Source organism: Alexandromys fortis, unplaced genomic scaffold (assembly GCF_014885135.2).
Source record: "Alexandromys fortis isolate MF-2015 unplaced genomic scaffold, M_Fortis_MF-2015_v1.1 scaffold_82, whole genome shotgun sequence".
In the NCBI taxonomy this organism is placed as follows: domain Eukaryota; kingdom Metazoa; phylum Chordata; class Mammalia; order Rodentia; family Cricetidae; genus Alexandromys; species Alexandromys fortis.
In genome coordinates, this window is record NW_026067963.1 from 5,115,075 (window position 1) to 5,137,413 (window position 22,339).

Here is a 22,339-nt window from a genome sequence, read left to right on the forward strand (position 1 = left end):
TCTTGTCTGTCCTGCCCACAGCCCACCCTGGTGCCTGATAGGATGACTGAGGAATGTCTGGTGTTCCTCCAGTCTCATCGGCAGGCCAGCTGTGTAGCTCCTCTTCATTTGGGGAACGTCTTCTTTTCCTGCCAAAGCTGAACAGAGGCAAATCCTTCAGAAGTGCTTAAGGTGAGCCAGCTCTTTGGAGGAACCAGGTCCAGCTCTTTGGGAGAGGTGACAGAGTTGACTCACTGGGTAGACTTGACCTCTTCCCTAGGAGTTCCTTCAACTTGCATACTCTACAGAGCTCTGCCTGAACTGAAGTGACCTCCTACATCCTTGCTCCACTCTTTCAGGAAGCCTTGGTATTTCCAAGAGAGGCCCTTCCCATCAGCCTATTGTCCTTGCTTTCATCCTATAGTATGAAGCTGTTCCTGGCGAGGCCCCAATTCACTAATATGAAACGGCCGAGAACCTTCTCAGAGAGCCAGTTCAGGTTCTAGAAAGGGGGTTAGAAAGACCAACCTGTTCTATAAAAACAAGTAGGGCGAGAATGTCATTGTAAGTATCTTAAGAATGGCCTAGACTTTATGGGAGACAAATTGGTTGTGGCTGGCCCTCGGGGAGCAAGGTCTGTGGTAGAATAGATCAGACCAAAAGGTTTTCCTAGTGGATACAACCTGCAGAGGCCACAAGATGGTAAGTTCGGAGTCTGTCCACTCCAACAGGAATAACCTAAAGTGCTCCTAGAAGAGGTAGCTTGTGAGGCCTCCGCGCAGCAGGGTGGTGCATGTGAACACTTTCTGTCCCTCTGATGCAGGACTGGGTGGACCAGTAACCACCTCTCGCGGAGGAAGGGACTTATTACACCCTGGCCATGTCTGTCCCCTGCAGAACCGACCTTTCCTGCTCTTTGTGCGGTGACACACCTCTCCGAGAAAGGAGGAGTACAGGATTTCCATCATTATCATTGCCCTATTAAAAAAAACCCCACAAACAAAACAACTAATTACTCTCAGGAAAAAAGGCGCATAAACAGGATGAGTCTAAGCTGAACCTTGGGATGAGCCGTCCTTGTAAAGATTAGGAAAAGGTACCTCCCTATCATACTCCCGCCCCTTGCCAGGGCTCTTGCCACCAAAGGGCAGGGGCTCCAGCCCACTGCTTAGGGTGGGAGGTAGGGCTCCGTGCTGCTGGTCTTCCGCATCCTCCTGGCTTGCCAACTCTCTCTGGGTCTGTCTGCCACGCCTCAGGTGCTTGCTGGCGGTGGCCCACGAATCCTTTCTTTTTGATTAGTCTCTTAGGGCAGCCCCCAGGCCGAAACGCACCTTCAGCCTGGCAGCCAGGAGCAGGGATCTGGGAGCGCTCAGGGCGGGGGCTGCTCGCGCGGGGCGCGGGTCTCCTCCACCGGGTGCGCCCCAGCACCCACCCCGCAAGGCCCGGCTGTCCGCCGCGCGCCACGCCCCCGGGGTCCGGAAGGCACAGCAGCCCGCGCCCGGCTTCTGAGAACTTGGAGGCCGGTGGCGCGCGGCTCGGGCCGGGGATGCAGCGGTGGCTGCTTCCTGGTTCGCAGCTCGCCGAGTGGGGGAGAGCGTGAGCCCGCGGAGGCGGGGGCAGGAGGAGCGGGCGGAGGCGGGGGCAGAGACGCCAAGGCTGGAGCTAGCCGGACGGGTCGCTCCTGCTCTCCGGGGAGAGGATCTGCCGGGTCCCGGAGAAGGGGCGAGTCCCGCGCGCTCCGGAGAGACAGTCGGGAACCCACCAGCCCGCCAAGGGCTGGGAACCCGGCTCCCCTCCTTTCCACCTCTGGAGAAAGGGCGGGAGGGAAGGAGGGGAGGGGAAGGTCCCTCGGAGGAGACGGAATGGCCGGACGCAAGGGGCTCGGAAGCTGCTTCTCCCGGGAGCTGCCTCCACGCCTGTGGCTGCGGCGAGGGCTGCTCTGAGCCCGGGCTCCCCGCTTCCCGGTGCCAGCTAGCGCGGCCCCCGCGGGGCCCCGGCAGCAGCGCCGACATGTCGTCCGGCACAATGAAGTTCAATGGCTATCTGAGGGTCCGCATCGGAGAGGCTGTGGGGCTGCAGCCCACCCGCTGGTCTCTGCGCCACTCGCTCTTCAAAAAGGGCCACCAGCTGCTGGACCCCTACCTGACGGTGAGCGTGGACCAGGTGCGCGTGGGCCAGACCAGCACCAAGCAGAAGACCAACAAACCCACCTACAACGAGGAGTTCTGCGCCAATGTCACCGACGGCGGTCACCTGGAGCTAGCCGTCTTCCACGAAACACCCCTGGGATACGACCACTTTGTGGCCAACTGCACGCTGCAGTTCCAGGAGCTGTTGCGCACGGCGGGCGCCTCGGACACCTTCGAGGGCTGGGTGAGTAGCGATCGCCTCGCCCCTTCATGTCTGCTGGACCTTTCCTCCTTTTTTTTAATTCTTAAAAAACTCATCAGGGTTCCGCTCTCTCATGGCTCCGCCGCGGAGGGAATTCCCTCTAGACTTTGGTCCTCTCCCAGGTGACCTGTACTGTTGACGGGACAGCCGTGGGTGTGTGCGGGCGCAGGTGTGACTCTGGGAAGCCGGCCTGGCCACCAGCTTCTTTGTGGACCTGGACTTTGCGCTTCAGGGAAGCCCCTCAGTGATACAAAGCGCCGTCCTCCTCCTCTCAACAGGGGCTGAGAGTGGAGAAAAGCAACGAAGGGGGCGATAGGAAAGTGATAGGGTTTGAGTTAAGTGCTTCAAGCATGTCTGAGGAGAAAGCCATGCATTCTCGCGAGTATTATTCATAGTGTTTATGGATGCATGTTGGTTCAGCCACACAGACGTGCACACGTGTTTCGGCATGCACATCCATTACATCCCAGAGGTACAAAAGCTACACTGGCAGGGATCAGAATGAGTGCATGGCTTTGCAGCCTGGCAGAGTTTTCTTTAGCACCCTCCCTCCCACCCCCTATGTGTGTGTGTGTGTGGGGGGGGAGGTGAAGCTTCTCTGTGTTAGCTATTAGTTAAGTTAAGACAGCCTGGGGTGCATGGGTTCCGCAATCGTGTTTCCAAACTATTCTTCTGAGAAGAGGTGGCCAGAGCACCTTAGGTTTGGTTGTCTTCCCTCTGCGATGACATGTAGCTGCGCGCAACTTCTTACATGCCTCCGCGTTCCCATAGTTCGCTGGAGACAGAATTTCTACTGTAAGTTTCTAGAGTGCCTCACACAGTGCCAAACGCCCTTATTTCCTAATCCTCACTCTGTCTTTGTGATGTTGGGGTTATTGTACTCACTCTGAGATGCTGAAATGATAATTACAGTGAAGTGGTCTGGCAAATGCAGCATGCCTTGAAGACTCTAAGTTTAATAATGGCCTCAGTTCTGACAGGAATGGGTTTGGAACCCGAGGTGACTGAAACTCACAAGCGATGGGACAGGATGGATAGTGACAAAGATTCATTGAGATATGTGTTTTATGCTTTGGGGGTGTTGTTAATTTTACCATGTGTTCTATAATAGTACCAAAGACCCGAAAGGTCCTGTCCTTTAAATAGAAGTGAGAAAAAAAAAAAAAACCATGACTTTTTAACCTCAGTTCTCAAATTATGGGGTTAATTTCACCTCAGCCAGAATTTAGATAGGATCTGATAAAAATACAGTTAAAAATTAACTTTGTTCTTGGTTTGAGGCAGGGTCTCTCACACAGTAGCTCAGGTTGGCGGGAACTTGGGGACAACCCTTTTGTTTCAACTTTCCAAATAAGTTTACACGTTGTCTGTGAATTTCTGGACACAGAATTGAACCGAGCATGAGAATTTTGAAGTAGTGTTTGGTTGAGAGTTAGGGGACAAATCTCTAGAGGAATTAGGTGCCGGAGTATGGTGGGACAGGCTGGTCGTCAGCCCGTCAGCCATGATAAGCTCATCTTACTGGAGACAGCCCAGATTAGTCTGAAGGTTTGAGTCCCATGGGAGCTTTTAAACACTACACTTTTAAACCGCTAGCTAAGAACCGGAGAGTGGGACTCCAGCATTGGTACTTACAGACTTCCTGGGCGACAGAGAAAGTAGTTAAGACTGACAATACGGAGCAGAAGTGAAGACCTAGCCATGAGGCCACGATAGAAGCTCTGCGTAGGCTTAGCTAACTAGTAGGAACACAGATCTGTTTATTGTTGCAGGGTATGAAGATTTAAATGTGAATTAAAGTTCAAAAAAATCTATATTTGCTTAAAATTTCGCCTAGACATTTACTAGGACCCACTGACAGCATCCTGGAAATCATCAACGGTAGGATAGGGCCAGCATCTCAACCGTGTTCGAGCCGGTGATTTGTCGTGAATTACATTCACTTAGGTGGCGTATCTGGCCTACGGTCTAAGTGTTTTGGAACTGAGGGTAGGATGACTAGAGTGTTTTCTTTTCTCGTTAAGAAAATATATGAGGGGGCTGGAGGGATGGCCTAGTGGCTCAGAGCACTGACTGCACTTCCAGAGGATCTGGGTTCAATTCCCAGCACCCATATGGCAGCTCACACCTGTCTGTAACTCCAGTTTCAGGGGACCCAACAGCCATGGCAAAACACCGATGCACATAAAAATAAAATAAAATAAATCTTCAAAGGAAATAAAGAAAATATGTGAAGCTACATGGAATACATTCTTCAAAATTATCTTTCACGGACTGTAGAAATACCTACACTTCCCTATCAAATCCAAGTGTATAATTTATTCACTCAAGTGGGAGAATAAAAGTTATACTGGTTACAAGTGGAACTACAAATTACTGACCTAAAAATTTTAGCAAGAGGAGGGAGAGAGGGAGGGGAGCGGAGAAAACATATATAGTGCAATAAAAACAGTAAAAAAAAATCTAGCAACTACTGGATCATAAGAGAGGGATGTAACCGTGAGTTTGTTTATAAAACACCGTCTTTTTCACTAGAGAAAACCAGGAAACCGTCTGTGCTTCATTGCCCGAGATACTTCCCAAGTATCAAGAAGGTAACTGGTGATACCAGCTTTAGTACAGCCTTGTTGGTGTTCAGTGGCAGGAGGAGGGGAAAGGTCCATTTTAAGACAATGTATGCCTGGTGCCTACTCACGTGTCTGGTGTGAAATAGACATATTTTTATGAGCCATATGCTCATTTTATTCATTATATATATATAAGATAAATGAAGGTGAAAAGATACAGGTATAATTCTTCTTAAATGGAAATTAATCACATCAGACACTGAGATTAGTAAGACCCCAAATCACTGATTTGTGATTTGAACCCGATGAACAAACTGAGCTAAGAGTAAGGAAGTCTGTAAAGATAACAGGAATTAGTGAAGTAGAAAACAGGAACCCAACAATGAAAAAGCAGAGTCTTTCTCTTTTTCAATTGATAAGCCTCAAGCCAGGATGATGAAGAGAAGAGGATACAGGATATGTTACCATCACTTGGAGCGGGAACGAGAACATCACTACAGAGCCTACTAACATTATAAAGGAAGAGACACACAAGTTATAAACAGGGTTATGCCAGTGAGCTCTATAACTTAGATGAAATGCACAGATTGCTTTAAAATATATAAACTGCCAATTACTCTCAAATAACTTAAGTAGTTTTATAATCATTAAACTAATTGTGTTTAAGTTAGAAGTCATCAACAATACAATTCAGTGTCCCAGATGGCTTCCCTATTACCTTATATTATGTATTTATGCATTATGACCTGCTCTATAGACATTCTTTCATAAAATAGAAGGGAATGAAACCTCTTAAATCATTATTTGAAATAATTCATTATTTGAAACAATACCAAAGCACAGCAAAGGCATTCCAAAACAAGACAGCTGCAGGCAGGTATCATCCCTCATGACCTTAGATGCAAAAGCTTTACATTGCAGTCAACTAAATCAAACACCATAGCAAGCAGATAGTACACCATAACCGACTGAGGGCTATTTCCAGGACTCTAAGGCCAATTCAGTGTTTGTAGAGCTACCCATGCATGCCTCCTGTGGACAGCATCAAAGTGAAGGCTTGTATGATCACCTCAATAGATACAGAAAAAGTATTTGAGAAAATGAACAGTCCACTCAGGATCAAGTTGCTCAGCAAGTTAGAAACAGGAAGAAAGGTCTTCAACCCAATAAAGGCCGTCTATGCAAATGGCCTTAGTGGTGACAGAATGAATAATGTTCCCCTGTGACCAGGGACACGGCAAGGGCAGTGCTCTGTCTGCTTTTCGGCTCCTTTTCCACACCGTCTAAGAGTGCAATAAGGAAGTTTCAGATCACAGAGGAAGAAGTAAAACCATCTTTATTTGCAGACAAAAAAAAAGTTTGGAGGATCAACAATCAAGTTTAGCTGATTTGCAGATCCAAGCTAATGTACAAAAACAAAAATCAATTGTATTTTATTATTATTATTAGCAGTGAACTATTGGAAACTGAAATTATAAATATCACATGTAAGACATTTGAAGATGAAATTGGATGAGTTAGATAGAATAGACGCAAGCCATTTTTTTTCCAGTGGAAATGCTAAAACATTGCTGTAATAAAGATCTAAGTAAATGGAGAGTGTGATGTATTCATGGCTGGGAGGACTCTGAATAATTAAGAACTCTGTTCTTCCAAAATATTCAGTATATTTAAAGCAGTCTCAGTCAGAATCTCAGTAAGGCTTGTCATAGAAATTGATAGGTTGATACTGATTTATATAGAGCTATAAAGGACGTGTATTATTTTTTCAAAAGAACACGTTAAAGCATTTGCATTAACTGATTTTAGCGTTTATTGTATTGAGTTAAGTTCTAACCCCAATTATTAAAAAGATCGAGCTCTGTAAAATGTAAGAATTAGTTCTTAAAAGGTTTCCAAGAACATGAAAACATAAGCCAATATCTGGGAGTAAATAATTGCATAATATGAATTAGGCAAAGCACTTGCAGCAATAACTCTAAAATCTCAACAGTAATAAGAAAATCCCAACTTGTACAATTTAATAGTGGGTAGAATTTGAATAAGTACGTCTGTAGAAAATAGTATATTGTAATATACTCCATAGTCCGAATCACTAAGGAAATGAAAATGAAAACAAAACTCAACAAAATATCAGTATGTTCCCACTGGATAAGCCACGCCCATAACAAGCGTAAGTTAGGAAGGGGGCAACTGTTGCTCTCCCACACAGCTGTTAGGAATGTCAAATGCTGCAGTCCTGTTGCAAAGCAGCATGGCTGTCTTTTAAAACAGTGACCATGGACTTATTGCATGGCTTAGCTACCCTTAAATGTTCACCAAGAGAGAGAAAGCCATTCGTAGTAAGACTTGTGCACAACCGTTCGCAGCAGTTTGGTTTGTGATGGCTCCCAAACTGGAAGTTCACGTGCAAAAGAAGATGAATGTTTACGTAAATGGTGGTGCGTTCGTACCAGCGAAGACCGATCAATGAATCAGTGGCACACGGAGGAACCTGGCCGAGGCGCCAAGGAATTGTGCTCTGTGGCTCGGCCAGATCAACTTCTCTCACACCCAACCTCCCCCCAAAAGAACATATATGATTCCACGTGTGCAAAGTTCTGGAAAATGAAATTAAGTCCCTGGTGACAGGAAGTGCAACCCTGGGTGCCTGGGAATTAGGGAAAGGCAAAATATAATGGAAGCACAGGTGGATTCTTTACTATTTTGACAGTGATGGCGCGTTCACACTTACCTAGATACGCCGAAGCTTATCAAGCAGTTCACCTGATAGACAGGCCTTGTATAGATCTCAGTCGTACTTCAGGAAAGCATACAGTCTGCTTGACTGTGGAAAAACAGTCAAGATTTGTCATCTTTACTTTGCTGAAAGTGTAAAAGGAGGATGCTAATGATGATGGAACCGATCCAGCTCTGGCTCTGGGAGACAGCATTGCTTCCTCACGGTAGAAGCCTAGAAAACCCAAATTTAAGAAGAGAAATTTATTTAATTAATTTCTCATCTTGGGACAGTTTCGTTTTCTCAATTGTCACTCGTTTATTTTCTGCTTCTTCTAGAACTTGTTTGTCTTGTATAATTTCTTGAATTTCAGAATATCCAAAGCTTGCTTAAGGCACTGTCTCTCCCTCACCGCCCCCCCCCCCCCGGGTTATTTGCTGTTGTTTTCTGACTTTTCAAATGGAGCCCTGATATCTAAAACTTGGTGCTGCGTGTAGAGGGTGCGAAGAGGGCAGGGGGAGCTGGAGGCTGCGTCATGGAAAGACCTTGGCACCCCCTCAGGAAGGAAGGACCCGCTTGGCGGGATCCCAGGCTCTTTTCCTGTTGAACCTCCTGAAGACATTCTGTTCTGTGTGGCCATGGAGAGCAGCTCTCTCAGCTTCTCTCTGAGACACCAGATTGATAGTCCTCTCAGGTGAAGCTGCCTGGTTACCTGTGGGCAGTCACTGATCATTTTTCGTTTCTTTTTTTTTGTTTGTTTGTTTGTTTTCACTTGATTGCTGGATCCAGGGGCATGGAATGTTTTTACACCCAAATTTTTCTCTATTTCCTGCCACTGGGTTTATCCTCTTTTGTACTTCGTAGTGCAGTTATTCACTCCCATGATTGATTCCCCCCCCCCCCCCCCGAGACAGCTGTAAGGAGTGTCTAACACTGACTGGCTTGTGGTGTTCTAGGGGAATGTACTTTAGAATCTCCAGGGAGGTCTGTTCCAGTGTCTGGGTTAGCTGTCTAGTCCTTCCATTTCCCCGGAAGATGGATTGTGCTCTGGGAGAGCTGGCTGCTTTGTCATGCAGGTTATGGCTCAGATGGATAGCCACCCTTCTCAAGAGCTTATTCCCTGCCATGTTGTTTGGTCACCCTTAATTGCACTGCGCTTGCTACTCTCTGAGATCACTTCGTTAATCAATTGCTTTACTATAGCCCCTCCTTTTCAGTACTGGGGATTGAACCCAGGGCTTCATGTGGGCAAGCTCGTCTCTCTAACAGAGAGCTATGCTGCTAGCTGCCCCACCTTCCTTCTATAGAGCATAAACTCCTGGGAAGCAGGGTTCTGTTGTAACCCCGGCGCTGTGAACAGTCTGTGGTACGTGACACTAGATATTCGTCAAAAAAACAAAATGAATATATAAAAGAAGTTTCCTGTGACTTTGGGGCAAATGATGTGCATGCATTTTGGTAATATCTTTTTCTTCAAACATGTCATTCATCTTCTAATCCAGTCAGTGCTGAAGCTGTTTATCGATGGCTCACCCGTGTGAGCTCGAAAGACGGGGTTGGATGTTCATGCCCATTGAATATGTTAGCAGAATGGAAAATGCTATGCCTTGTGGGCTGGCTAGTTTTCTGGTGTAGGAGTGCCCAGCCACCCCTGAGCAGGAGATCCTGAGTTTTATAAAAAACCAAACCAGCAAGAAGAGCTCCTCCATGGCCTGTGTGTCAGTTCCTGCCTCCACATTCCTGCCTTGACTGCCCTCAGTGATGGACTGCTACCTGCAAGATGAAGCAAACCCTTTCCTCCCCAGATGGCTTTTGGTCATGGTCTATCACAGCAATAGAAAGCAAACCAACACAGATGGAAGATTCCCTGCTTTATGCATTCCAAGACTCTATGGCCTTTGCATTGGTAATACCAATAAATACTGGTAGTTTCTCCCAGCTGCAAATTCTCAGCCCAGTGTTAAATCTGAAGGCATACCCAAGAAGTGCAGAACTTCAGCCTTGGAGAGCTGCTGAGGTTGGTGGGTGGAGCCTGAATCATTGCCTTGTGTGGAGAGCATCTGGAAAAGAGACTAGTGGTGGCAGAAGTGGGCACGTTTTTATGAGGTGGGTAGCAGTTAGAATAAGAGAAGTACCTGGGGTCTTCTGTATATTTTTTTTTTTGTTTTATGCAACATGGTAGTTGACTTTCATGTTCCCCTTGTATGTTGATGGCGAAGTTCCCTCTTATTAGAACGTAAAAAGAAGATGGAGCCCGAGTAATATCAGTCTTTTATCCACTGCTTGCTATTCTTACTGTTATGATGTCCAGATTGGCCTCTCTTAGTTGCCACCCAGAAACTTAAAACTCTTCCTTGGTTTCTCAAGCCAGACCAGAGAAGCCTAAAGTCTCTGCTTTGGTTAGGGATGTGCCCCTTTGTTTTGTTAGGGATGTGCCCCTTTGTTTTGCTGCTGTTTTCCCCTTGAGCCATGAGTCTCCCCTCTCAGGTCCACACTCTTGAGTGTGAGAGCCTTCCATCTCTGCATTGGTGTGCACTGAGCTAGTTCCTATCCATGCTTCAGGCCTCGTGGCAGACACTACTATCCCAGAGAACCTTCTCTGACTCGCCCAGGTCCGGTTTGTTGCTCCTTCGATCCCCCTTGGCTTCAGGGTCATTGTGGGTAGGCCACTAAGCATCTTCTTCTTTGGTCTTGGGTAGTGTAGCAGACACAGTTCTACCTGAAATGCCAAGGTCCACCTGGACATGCCCACCACGGAGGGTGAACTGCGGGCTCGGCTTGATGTTGTGCCTTTAAGAGTCAGTGGGTGTAACAGATGCGACCCATTCCTGCTTTGCTCAAATTACAGGGGGAAAAAATCTTTCCTCAAAAGGAATGGGAACTCTGACCTGACGATGCTCTTCAGGTGACATCACAGGTGAAAGACCTTCAATACCTCTGACCCCTCAGAGGTATTTCCATCTTTGGAAACTATGGGAAGGAATTAAGTTTTGTTATCTGTAAAGAACCTGCAAGTACTCCTGACTCCCACAGGCAGAAAGGTAGTCAACTCTGTATTTGAATCCTGAATGTCGTAAGAGAGTCCTAGTGGTTGAGCGGAAACTTCGCCTGGCCCAGAACCACCACGGTGAGCTGGCAGCTGACAGGCCTGCAGACAGCCTGCAGGTGTACTCCCTGGGCACCAATGCTGTAACACAGAAACGGGAGCCGTTTAGTGCCCTGACACTCCAGTTGGCCACAGATTCCACCACTCCCTGTTCTGGAAGCTGCCCTTTTTGACTCAGTGCCTTCTCAGTCCTGGGAGGGTTGGAGTTGGTGACACTCTAGCCTATACCTTTGTTTTCAGGATGTGGGGATGAGCCCAAGCTTTGATGGCTCACAGGAAGTGTGACACACAAACTCGAGAACATGTAATATCTGTATGCTGTGAATACGTAGAAAGATGTACTTAATTTGATTTATTAAGATAGTTAGTAATTTATAAATATACATCTATATTTATCTAGATAACCTCTTTAGATCTATAGAATTGTGTCCTGTTCAGGGAAGCTGGCATCGCAGTAACGATGTTGGGAAATTAGTATTGTATGAACTACCCCATTAGAAGACTCTTTGCATTTGATTTTTATTATGTTATAGTGCAGAGGAATGAGCCCAGTGTTTGCATATACTAGGCAAGCAGCACGTCGTGATTTAGTCCACAGCTTACAGAATATATGAGAACTGTGCTCTAATGGGAGTCAGAAGAACTGGGCTCAGCATGTGACTTTGTCCCTTGTCAGCTGGGATCTCAGGCAAGTCTCCACTGATCAGAGTGTCAGCTTTCTGGCTGCTATCACCAGAGAATTGCACCAGGCTATCCCTGAGGACCCTTCCATATGTACAGCCTCTGCCTCTGTGCTCTAGGCAGTTACGTCATTTCCTCCCTTTAGGAGTACCTGGCTTGGTTTTAAGAAGTCAATATGAATTCTACCTCATCAAAGTAAGTGATTCCTAAGAATTAAATTGGCCCCAAATCTAAGTTGCTCAGGCTTGGAGAGGATTTATCTTGTGTGTGGATGGTCTGTCCGGCATCAGCAATGATGTTGGTGTTATTCCCTTGGCTTAAAATCAGACCAAAGTAATTATGGTAAGGCCTCCTTTCAAGCCATGTGGTTGTATTTCTTAATTTACACTAACGCACTTCTTGTTCCATGGGACACTTGTAAGTTATGTCCCTGTTACACCCCCCCCCCCCGTGTGTGAGTAAGAGAGAGATGCACAGAGAGAGAGAGACATAGAGACAGAGAGAGACAAAGACACAGTGAGACAAAGGGACAGAGGGAGGGAGGGAAGAAGAGGGAGGTTTTGATAGAAGTCATTCTCATTAGCAGGGTGATTAAAGCTTTGCAGTCTCAAAGTGTCTGTAGCCCCCAGTCTATATATCCACCGTAGATGACGACAGATACAATAAATCACTTGCAGGACAAATGCTTTAATTAGATGGAAGGAAGGAGCCCAAGGGTATTGGCTAGCACAGCACTGCAGTGGCTGTGCCGAGGAATTCTGGAAGGCAGGAAGTTTTGCTGAGTACCATCCAAAAGTTTCCATCCCAGTTAGGAAGCCGGTCCGTTTCCATAGGACCCCGTGAATCAGAGCCTTGGCTGGCAAAGCACGGGGGACTTTGGGTGATAGAAAAACCCTTCACAGGCAACTCACCAGAAGTGCTTTTTGCCGTTTACTGCCCTCTTGAAAGTTCCTTTGGTCTTGTATTTTACCCTTGTACACATCTGACCTCACAGGCAGAGGAATGCTGAGCTGGTTACTAGCCGTGTTTGGTTTGTGCTTGTGGTTAAAATTTGCCAGAGGATGGAACCACGGTCAGCACAAGCCCCTTATAATTGCATTAATAAACCAAGTCATTTGGGGCCAGTGTGAGCATGTTCCATATCCGGCCCTGGGAACCCAATTTCAGACCCAGGCTGCATTCTCTGCACAAACTAAGACCACAGTCTGTGCTTTCATGTGTAAGTCGCGATTATCCCATGTCCAGCGCTGTCCCTGCATGTCTGTGTACCTGTGGCATGGTGTGGCCTCTGACTCCTTGCTGGGCTTTGCCTTGGCTGCCTGTGACATCAGAGGCATGTGTGGGTTGAGTGCCGTGTCCCTTCCAGCCTCTGATTTTTGTAGTCCCACTGGACGTGAACACTGTGCTCCACTCTGCCTTCCGGAGATCAATCAGTGCTCAGATAGGTTTCAAACCTTGAAGTTCTTCCTGGAATAGCACCTAAAAAAAATCATGCATGTATTAGCATGGTTTGCTAAATGGAAAAGTGTTCATTTATTCACCAGCCTCGAGTCTCTTGGACATGTTGCCCTGTTTGTCTGCCTTTCTTGGTGGCTGGAAGAGTTGAGAGCAGGTTTTAGATTTAGCAGATGGCTCAGAAACCATTTCAGTGCCCTGGTTGGTAAAAGCTACAGACTCTTGTTTCTGGAAAAATTTGGGTGTGCTTTTTTTTTTTTTTTTTTTTCTGATCACTTTCTGGGAATGATGTCACCTGATTAGTGGTCCCCTGGCACCTGACTCTGGATAATAGAGAGCGTCGGGTGAAAACATACAACTGAAATGTATCACAACTCAGGCTTTTATTAAACCTGACTCCCACGGTGTGGTTCTAGTGTTTTTCCCTTGTGTTGGAAGACACCTCTACTCCTCTTAGTCTGGCCATTAAAAAGGAAGGGAAGCCATACATTTTAAGCTTTTGCTTTAAAAGCCGTGTTTCCCTTGAGTTCTGGCTCCTGGTGGACTATAGTAGATAATAGCCAGCTTTGGGACCTATTTGGTCATGTTATTTAAGTATTTTCAAAAGCCTCTGTATTTGAACGGGAGCTTTGAGGTTTGCAGCAGATAAAAAGTTAAAAAAAAAAAAGAGAGTAAATCTAGGACATGTTGAGTGACCTTGGTTTGGTATCTTCTGGAAATCTAAACTTTCCCCTGTGAAATAAAACAGGGTTTGTCTGTTCTGTAACTGTGCTTAAACCATCTGCATTCTATGGGAGCCGTAGCGGTATTGTGGTGTATGGCCGTCAGCGCGAGCCAAATCAGTGTAGGTGGTAATTCTGCCTTTCTCTTACCTTTGGAGTTGGGGGGGGGGGTTCTGCTATAGCCTGGGTGCCTTTCACTCAGCAAGATGATGTTGGAAATTGAGCTGAATGGAGAGCATCTGGGAGCCCTCCCCTCCCCCCACAGCCAGTGGGAGATGACATAAGAATCTGGCCTTCTGCACTTTTGACCAACACTCTTTCTCTACTGCCCTCAGTGTGGGGTAGAGGCAGTGTGAATGCTCGGTCACTCACAGGCATTTGCCAGGCGCTACTGTGTGCCCAGGCATGTACCAGAGGGGGGTCCATATGGCAGCGCATACGTGACCCAGAACTGTTAGCTCATGGAGCTGCTGCCTGCACAGAGAGACGTCAAGAGTAGGGGAATGGAGCTCAGCTGGTAGAAGCTTGCCTAGCAGGCAGTAGGCCCCGACTGGTCTCAAACACAGCAGAAACTGGGTATGGCGGTACATGCCTGTAATCCCAATCATTGAGATTGTGTCAAAAATAGTAACTTAAAAAAAAAAATCAAGGAAGCAAATGACCAGGCGAATAACAAATTTTACAGAGGCTTCAAGTTGGGAAGTTAAAACAGGGTGGTATTAAATGAGAGTCTAGTGTTTTGTCCAGAGTGGCCAGACACGAGCACACCGACAAGATGACATCTCTGCCATGGCCAATGACACAAACAAGCGTAAGGTTAGAGAAAGGGTCCCAGGCAGAGACAGAGCCGCCTGCTGTGTGATACCCAGTTCAGGATGGCGAAGAGGGTGGAGCTGGAGCCAACCAGCTCAGGGTCACTGTCGAACACTGCTGCTTTTCAGGTGTGACACGGGACAAGTCACTTCCATCTCTGGCTGTGAATTTTCCTCTCTAGAGAGGGATGCTAACGTTGGCGACCTCTAGGGCAAACAAGCCCAGTACAAAGTAGGCCCCCCCCAGAACCAATAGTTTCTTTTCGGTTGCTAGTCATCTGCTGAGGGGATGGGTATGTCGACACTGAGGAAAGACTCACACCAGCCAGTAAAAGTCACTCAGAAGGTTGCTTCTTTAGGACATCAGCACTTTAAGGTGGCCATGAGAAAGTTTCTCAGGATGGGGGAGGTGCAGTCTTGTGGTTGCTCCTCAGATGACATTAACAGAAGCCTCTGCTTATCAAACCCGAGGATCTGCTTCTGTCTGCCTGCTTCGGTACCACGATCTGTGAAGGCCGAGCGATGGGTGGAGAGAGAAACAAGAGTCTGAACTTTGTTCTAGATTTTAAGTTTTCTCATTAATTTTTTTCTGTGAACTCGTAAATATTAATGGAAGGCTTTAATAATTTAAAGTGACAGGATACTTGTATTGCAGTGCTACAATTGATAGGACCCTTAGGTGGTTATTGTTAATAAAACTGAAGTTATAGGTGAGAATTAATTAATTAACACAAATAAGATTCCTGTTAAGAATAACTATATATAGTTTATTCTTGCTTACTTTTGAAAGTTCTCTTGCTTGATTATAATTTTATGAATTAGCTCTGGATAATTTTGAAAAGTTTTGGGTAAGGTCAGTTTTTCCATAATATTTCCTTTAATGTTTCTGACCTTCCCTTGGAATATCCATTTAGTCTGTGTTGAGTATAAAAAGATACATAGGCATTTATTTGCCCAGGTTATGTAAGTTGGGATGCAGAATCTTCATGGACTAATTAATGCACAGATGCAGACAATTGCTACCTAGAGCAGTGCATCATGGGGCGATGCTTGGGTTTCAGCCAGACGCAGGTTCCATTGTTAGTTCTGCCTCCTGTTAGCTGAACTGTTTAACTCCTGCAAGTCAGTCTGCTGTCTGTCCATCTGTCTGTTCATCCATTTGTTTACCTTCCTTCCTTCTTTCCTTCCTTTCTTTCTTTCTTTCTTTCTTTCTTTCTTTCTTTCTTTCTTTCATCTTCATGTGTTTTTGTGTGTCTCTGTGATGTGTATGTGATATATATATATATATAATATATATGTGTGTATGTGTATGTATGTATGGTTTGTTTGTGTCTGTGTTTGTGGTGAGTGTGCGTGTGTGTGCATGTGAGCATGCATATGTGATTCTTCCTGTAGAGTAGATGCCAAAATTGACCTTGATATCTCCTTCTGTGGTTCTCTTTCTCTCCACCCCCCCCCCCAAATTGAGACAGTCTCTCACTGAACCTGGAACTCACTGATTGACGAGGCTGGCTGCTCTGGGAGCCATGGAGCCTTCTATTTCTGGTTCCCAGCCCTTGATTACATTGCACAGACACACTGCAGCCTTTTACCTGTGTGTTGGGGATCCAAACTGAGATCCTCATGTTTGCACACTACAGCAAGCACCTTAGCCACTGGGCCACCTCCCCAGTCCCTAGCCTCAGCTTTTTATTCTGTCAGTGCCCACTTCTCAGGGTCATTTGAGAATTCAGGATGGACTTATGTAAACCTCTAGCACAGTTATATATACCAACATGGAAAACAAAGCTTATTGTTAAAGCCACCATCACGGCCACTACTCCACCCTCAGTACTTATCTATAAAGTTAAGAGCCCAGGTTCTTTTCTTGTCTATGTTGAAAATAGTTTATGTATATTTACACAAAAATTTTAGAGTTCCAGGTATTTTTGAGTGCAACTTTCTTCTTTGGCTTTATATTTGAGGATGAGAAATAGAAATCAATAGGTACTTCTAGCTACCTCTAAGAAAAATGGCTTCCTAGGGATTGGCGGTACATCCTGTACAAATGTCCACCCTCAAGATTTCTTGCAAGGACTATGGGAAGACAAAGTTCCCATTGTATATGGCTGCAAAGCTGGCCCAGTCTAGATGGTGGAAAGCTGTCAATGAAGGCTTTTGCTTTATTTAGTACTGGACATATTGAAGACTCGGAGTTAGGCAAATCAACAAACCAGGAAGAAACAAGGTTGGAGTATTTAGTCGCAGGGGACTTAAGGAGCCCTTTGAAAAGCTGAAGCAAACATTTTTACTGTTGCAATTAAGGTGAGTGATTCTAAACAGCCTCTTCCAATTGATGATAGAAGATGTTTCTTTTGATTCGTGTCTAAGTCTAATGTTCATTGGGTTGTATTATTCAGTCACGCTTTCAAGCGGGGAGACAACAATTTAAAAAGTGGACCGTTTGGATGTGAGTTTATGGAAGAAATCAAGGGCCCCCAGAGTTCTGGAGTTGTCAGAAAAATTGAAATGCTATTAGCTCTCATATTGAGTATGATCATCTGTACTTCTGTTTGTGGTCTGGACACTTGTTCTGGGTCTTCATTGTTTCTGTTGATTTTATATTAGCATTTTCTGAGCTTGTGTTCCTTTAAAATTTCAGAACAAAAGTTCATTTGCTCTCCAGGAGGGCACAATAAGGTTTGTACTTGGCTGAGTTGTTCAGAAGTCTCTGTGAGGGGTTGTTTGGAGTCCCTGCTGGGCCTCTTTGGCTTCTTATCATGCGTGTCCTGTACCTGGATTGTGGATGTATTGATTTGCTGTGGCGCTGCTGGGGCAGATGTCTGGGATGAATGAGAATGTGTTTGCGGCTCTTTGCCCTGACGTTGGTCGATGACCCTGCTATTTTCAGCCCCCAAGCAGTGCTCTCTGTGTGAACACCGGGGACCCTCAGCCTCCTCTCAGCATCTGCTAACGTGTCTTTATGTGGTAAGGCTTTGTAAAGGATTGCAGAAAGGAAAACTTCTGGGCTCATCTCAATTCTTGAGTGAGAATGGGGACCTAAGCACCACCATCTCCACTCCAGGAGCCGAAAGGTTCCGCTTAGAAATGCATCTTTCAGATGTAGACATTTGTGTATTTTAGGGGTGGGGCATGTGTGACGTCCCGAGAACCTCGAGGAATAGTTAATAGGGAATGGTTCCAGAGGTGCATTTCAGTCTTTGCCTGTGTAAATGGTGCATGGAATGGCTTGCAAAACTCCCGGCCCTTCCAATAAAATGTTAATAACTTTAACTTGAGTGGTAGGATATGGACTTCAAACCAGGAAAAGTTAGAGGTTAAACATTGCTCATTGCATCAGTTGCCCAAAATATCTTAAGGGCTCCGGAGAACAGTGAGAGGCATAAGCTACACAGAGGCACAGCTGTGAAGAGATGGTCCCCATTTAAACTCATGGTCCTCAGGCTCTCCTTGTCTCCCAAACATCCTCAAGTTGCTGCCTCAGTACTCCAGCCTGCATTTCCCGTCAGAAATGAGCTTTTCAGGGGTCATTTAGATGCTGTGATAATGTGGTTCTGTAGGACTTACGCATATAAAATTTGATTTATTAATTTTTAAACAATCCTGGGGTGTTCTTTTAGGCAGGGTCCTTCCCTATAGTACCGTCATGTAGGTATTGATTTTGTGACTTCCAGATTGAATTTGCAGCCATTCTCTCGTGTCAGCCCCGAAAGGGCTGGGGTTGCATTTGTACGTCACTCATTGCGGCTCCCAATTTTGCTTTAAAATAGAAAGAAAAAAAAAAAAAAAAGAAGATCCTGGAAAGTGGCTCCTGTGGAGATGTCGCATGAGCTTTCTCGTCAGTATTCTTCCCACTATCACTGTTTAATTTTAAGACTTACATTCGTTTATTTATTTTGTATGATGTGTGCGCACATGTGGATACCTGTGTGTCATGGATTTTGTGTGTGTGTGCACTCACGTGTGTCACCTGTGTGTCATTGCACATGTTTCCATGTAGGAATGCATTCTCTCCTTTCATTATGTGGGCCCCAGGGATTGAATTCATGTCGTTAGGCCTGGTGGCAAGTGTCTCTGCCCACGGAGTCACGTAGCCAGTAGCCCTGAATTACAGTTTTGAACAGCTGTGTGTCAGAGGAGGCCATGTCAACAGGAAGAAACGCCCCGGAGAACTGGAAGACGTAGCAGTCCCCCTCAGCTCAAGCTCCTCACCTACCGGCACGCTTTCCTCGGGCTTAGGCAGACCCTTCTCTTCTTGACCTTTCTCTCACCCAGGCCACTGTTGGGGAAGGTCCCAGCCTAGAGACAGAGTAAATACAGGGGAGCGTGGGGTTCTTTGCCAGCACGTGGACTCTCTGTGGGGAGTGTGCTCGTGTTCTGAGAAGGCCCGAGTCCACAGGGTGAACACCTTCACTGACCTGCAGACTGTACTCTGTTGTAGCCTTGTTTTCAGTTGCTGACGGCCTTGGGGTGGACCACCTTCCTCACCTGGGCAAACCTTCCCTGGCTGCTTTGTGGGATCACCTCCCATAAAGTGGACTGAGCCTTCATTTCCTTCCTTTATAAGCATATGCAGGCCTCCCAAACAGCCTTCCCGGCTTTGGCTGAACTAGTGACCCAGCCCTGTCTAGGCCTGGCTTGCTGACTTTCTGAGGTGGGCTACAGTGTGTCTCCGTCTCTTCCCCAGAGAAACTGCCCGGAGTCGTCTCTGTATTACATCTCCACAGCACTCAGCCGTCGCTTAGATGCGGTGTGAGGTCTTTGCTCTGACAGAGCCCAGGCATGCCCACGGCGTCCTGTCGGTTGCTCCTTCTTCTGTGTTTCGGTGGCTCTTTCTTTTTCTAGCCTTGTTTTGCTTCTGTGTTTCTCCAGTGCTTACCGCTAAGGTGTTTTTCTGCTTCTTTTCCTTTTTCACCTTCTCCGCCACCCATCAGACATCACAAGTACTGGTGCTCCTTGGGGTTTTACCCTCACTCTGTTGTCTTACATATTCCAAGGGTGTCATCTTTTATGTTCTCCACTGTATTGCCTTTGCAGCCCTGCAGTCCATCTTTCCCGCTGAGTCCTAGAAATGGGAAGGTTCAGAGAGGGCAAAGGACTCTCTGCTGTGTCTTTTTTGACCCCCCCCCCAACAGGATTAGGAATAGGGGGACGCATGCGTTTCCTACCTGAGGCAGGTACAAGAGCGCACCACTTGGGAGGCTAATGGGTTCTGCACAGGCCCCCCCCCCCCGGGACACCCGCTAACACCCCGTGCTCAACCTGCCCGTTTCCCATCAGGGCGCACTCACCATCATCCTGTCACCTGTGTGTCACGGTGTACATTTCCTTCTCCCTCACTTCTTCCCCCAGTTCACTTCATTGATAGACTCGGATAAATTGGATTACAAACTGCTTCCTGTGCAGATTTCCCTTCTCCATGGGCATCATACTGTTTGGATATCCTCCTCACCTGTGTGGATTATCGACAGACCACAGAGGTGATCTCTGAAAGAATAGTTTGGGTGTGGATTGGTGAAATCGCTGGAGAACCATTCTTCACAGACTGGTTCTGCTGTCTCAGATGAATCCTCCTCTGTGCTAGCCCTAAGCACTTCTCTGCTGGAGAGCCTCTTGCTTCCCTTCCCCTGTGCCGTTCAGGCTGTTGGGGACGATCCGTGCGGGCTGGCCCTGGCCACCTCTCCACCACCTCCCGCTTGTCTGACCTCCCAGCTCATACACAGATTAGCATCTCTTGCCTCTGCTCATGTTTTGTTTACTTCATTTTTAGGAACTCTTGGAGGAGGAGGGCAGAGGACCCGTATAAGGCTAGAGAGGGGTGAAGGAGGTTCGGCAGGAAAAAAATGTCACTCTCTGCCGAGCACCCCCAAGCAAGTCTGAGCACATTCCCCCCCCCCCTCCCAACGTGTACTTCAGTTCTGTCTGTGACAGGAGAGCGGGTTGGTGCTTAGCCCATGATGTCATCATTGGTGACTGGTTTAGGACAGAAAGAAAGGTCTATAGAGAAATGCGGGGGTTGTGACCCTGGGCACCCAGGAAGGACTTTTTGAAGAAAGTGGGTTCTGGGGTCTCCAGAGGCGGGGGATATTAGCCAGGCAGAAGGTGGTGGGCACACCATTCCTCCTCTTCCTCCTCTTCCTCCTCTTCCTCCTGAGGAGTTGATTTTAACACCTGGAATTTGCCCCGCCTTTCTTTTCATCAGGCGGACACTAGCTGAGCGTGTTCGGAAAGTAACCGTGCCTAGTCCACACTGTTGCGGAAATTGGCTTCCCGAAGGCGGAAGTTCGACTCCTGACACAGCTGCCCCTCTGGCTGTGCCGAGGAGATGTTGGTTGGATAGTTCACCTTGAAGGGAGGCTTGAGAGAGGGTTTTCTTCTTTTCCTGGAGCTGACCGAAGTGTGTGTGGTAGCTGGGAGATGTAGCCCTCTGGGGCTGTCAGTCCTGATACCTACCTCTAGGCACTAGTACAGCTTGGCTAACTTACGGGAGGGCCAGAGAGTTCTAGGTGTCCAGCTGTTCTGAGCAGGACTGCTAAACTCCTTTGCAAGTGAAGACCCTGCTTAAGCCTAAGCTGGTAACTGAGTGAACGTAGACAGCCGGTGAAGGCGGATCACAGTTTTTAAAGCACAGGGTGACTCCCCTTATGCACATAAGTGTTGGTGGCTGTGCCTTGCCATCCTAGCGTTAGACAAGGCTTGGAGAGCTATCCTTGACTATGAGTTAATCAGTAAACACCTTTCCAGGGGGCTGAAGATGCCAGAATGCATCTTACCCGTCTTCAGGCTTTGTCCTTCAGTTAATGATAGACTTTTTTTTTTTTTTATCTCTGCCTATGGGCGGTTAATGCTGGGCTTAGCTGGGATTTGAGCTACTGGCTCTAGACCTGCCTTTCTGTTGGGCTTCAGTACTTCCTACTGTTGGGGCGAAGCCTTTTCTTTTCGAACACCCAGCTTGATCAGACGTATTGCACTGTAAGTGTTTCCACAGGAACTCTGCCCTTTGTCAATGTCACCGCTGTGGCTGTTCACAGAACCCACAGGGCGGAGGCGTCGCCGTCCCCCGTGAAGATACAACAGATCTTTCCATTCCTCGGTGTGAATTTTCCAGTGGGTTCTGGGTCCACCGTGGTGTCTTAAATTCCAGGGTTTACCTGTTGCCACGTGAGAACTGATAATGAGAGGTCCTTATTGGCTCACTGAAGATTGGCGTCCAGAAAGAAGGCTTTTATTTTTCCCTTTTCCGTGAGTGCACATAAGGCATTGGGGCCCAAGGACCATGTGCTATCACCTTCCACACAGCCAGGAGCTTCAGTTCTGGAGAAGGTGACTTTGTCCTGTTTTCTATGTGGACCAGACACTGTTCTAAGTGAGGGTTTTTTTTCCTCTGATCCTCCTTAGATATGATTTCTGTGTTTACTTTCCCTACCGCTTACAAGGGAGCCTGGATTCTCCTCAACTCTTTATTATTATTGTCATCATTATTATTTTTTTTTTCAGGCAGGTTCTCCCATGTTCTGACTGGCCAACAAATTGTAATCCCCCTGCTTCAGCCTCCCAATGCCGGGATTGCAGGTCCGAGGCCCCGTGCCTGGATTTCACATTTACCAGTAAATTTCAGTGAAGCAGTTGCCAGAATGACTTGGTTTGGGGCTTGATTAATCAAAGGACTGGCTTGGAGCCTAGTGTACTGCCAGGAGAGAGGGCTTTATACAACTCCAATTAAGAAATGAACGAGTCTCAAACAGTTTTAACCCAGGTGAGAGCTCAGAGATCTCACAGAGGTCAAGCCTCTGGAGTCATGGGGACTGCAGGCTTCGTAAACTCAACCCGGCTGCATCTGGAAATGACAGAGCCCCCAGCTGGGAGGATGCCTCCATCAGATTGTCTGTAGGCAAGTCTGTAGGGAC

At 46.9% G+C, this 22,339-nt stretch overlaps 1 protein-coding gene across 1 annotated transcript in view; it reads left to right on the forward strand.

Annotated features, from left to right (window-relative positions):
- The first annotated feature begins 1,646 nt into the window (after positions 1–1,646).
- The window catches only part of Prkch (protein kinase C eta), a 199,596-nt gene continuing 178,903 nt past the window's right edge, over positions 1,647–22,339 (forward strand). Inside the window, exon 1 of the mRNA XM_050153694.1 lies at positions 1,647–2,352. Coding sequence (XP_050009651.1) covers positions 1,990–2,352 — 363 coding nt within the window. The 5' untranslated portion in view covers positions 1,647–1,989. The remainder of the gene's footprint in view (positions 2,353–22,339) is intronic.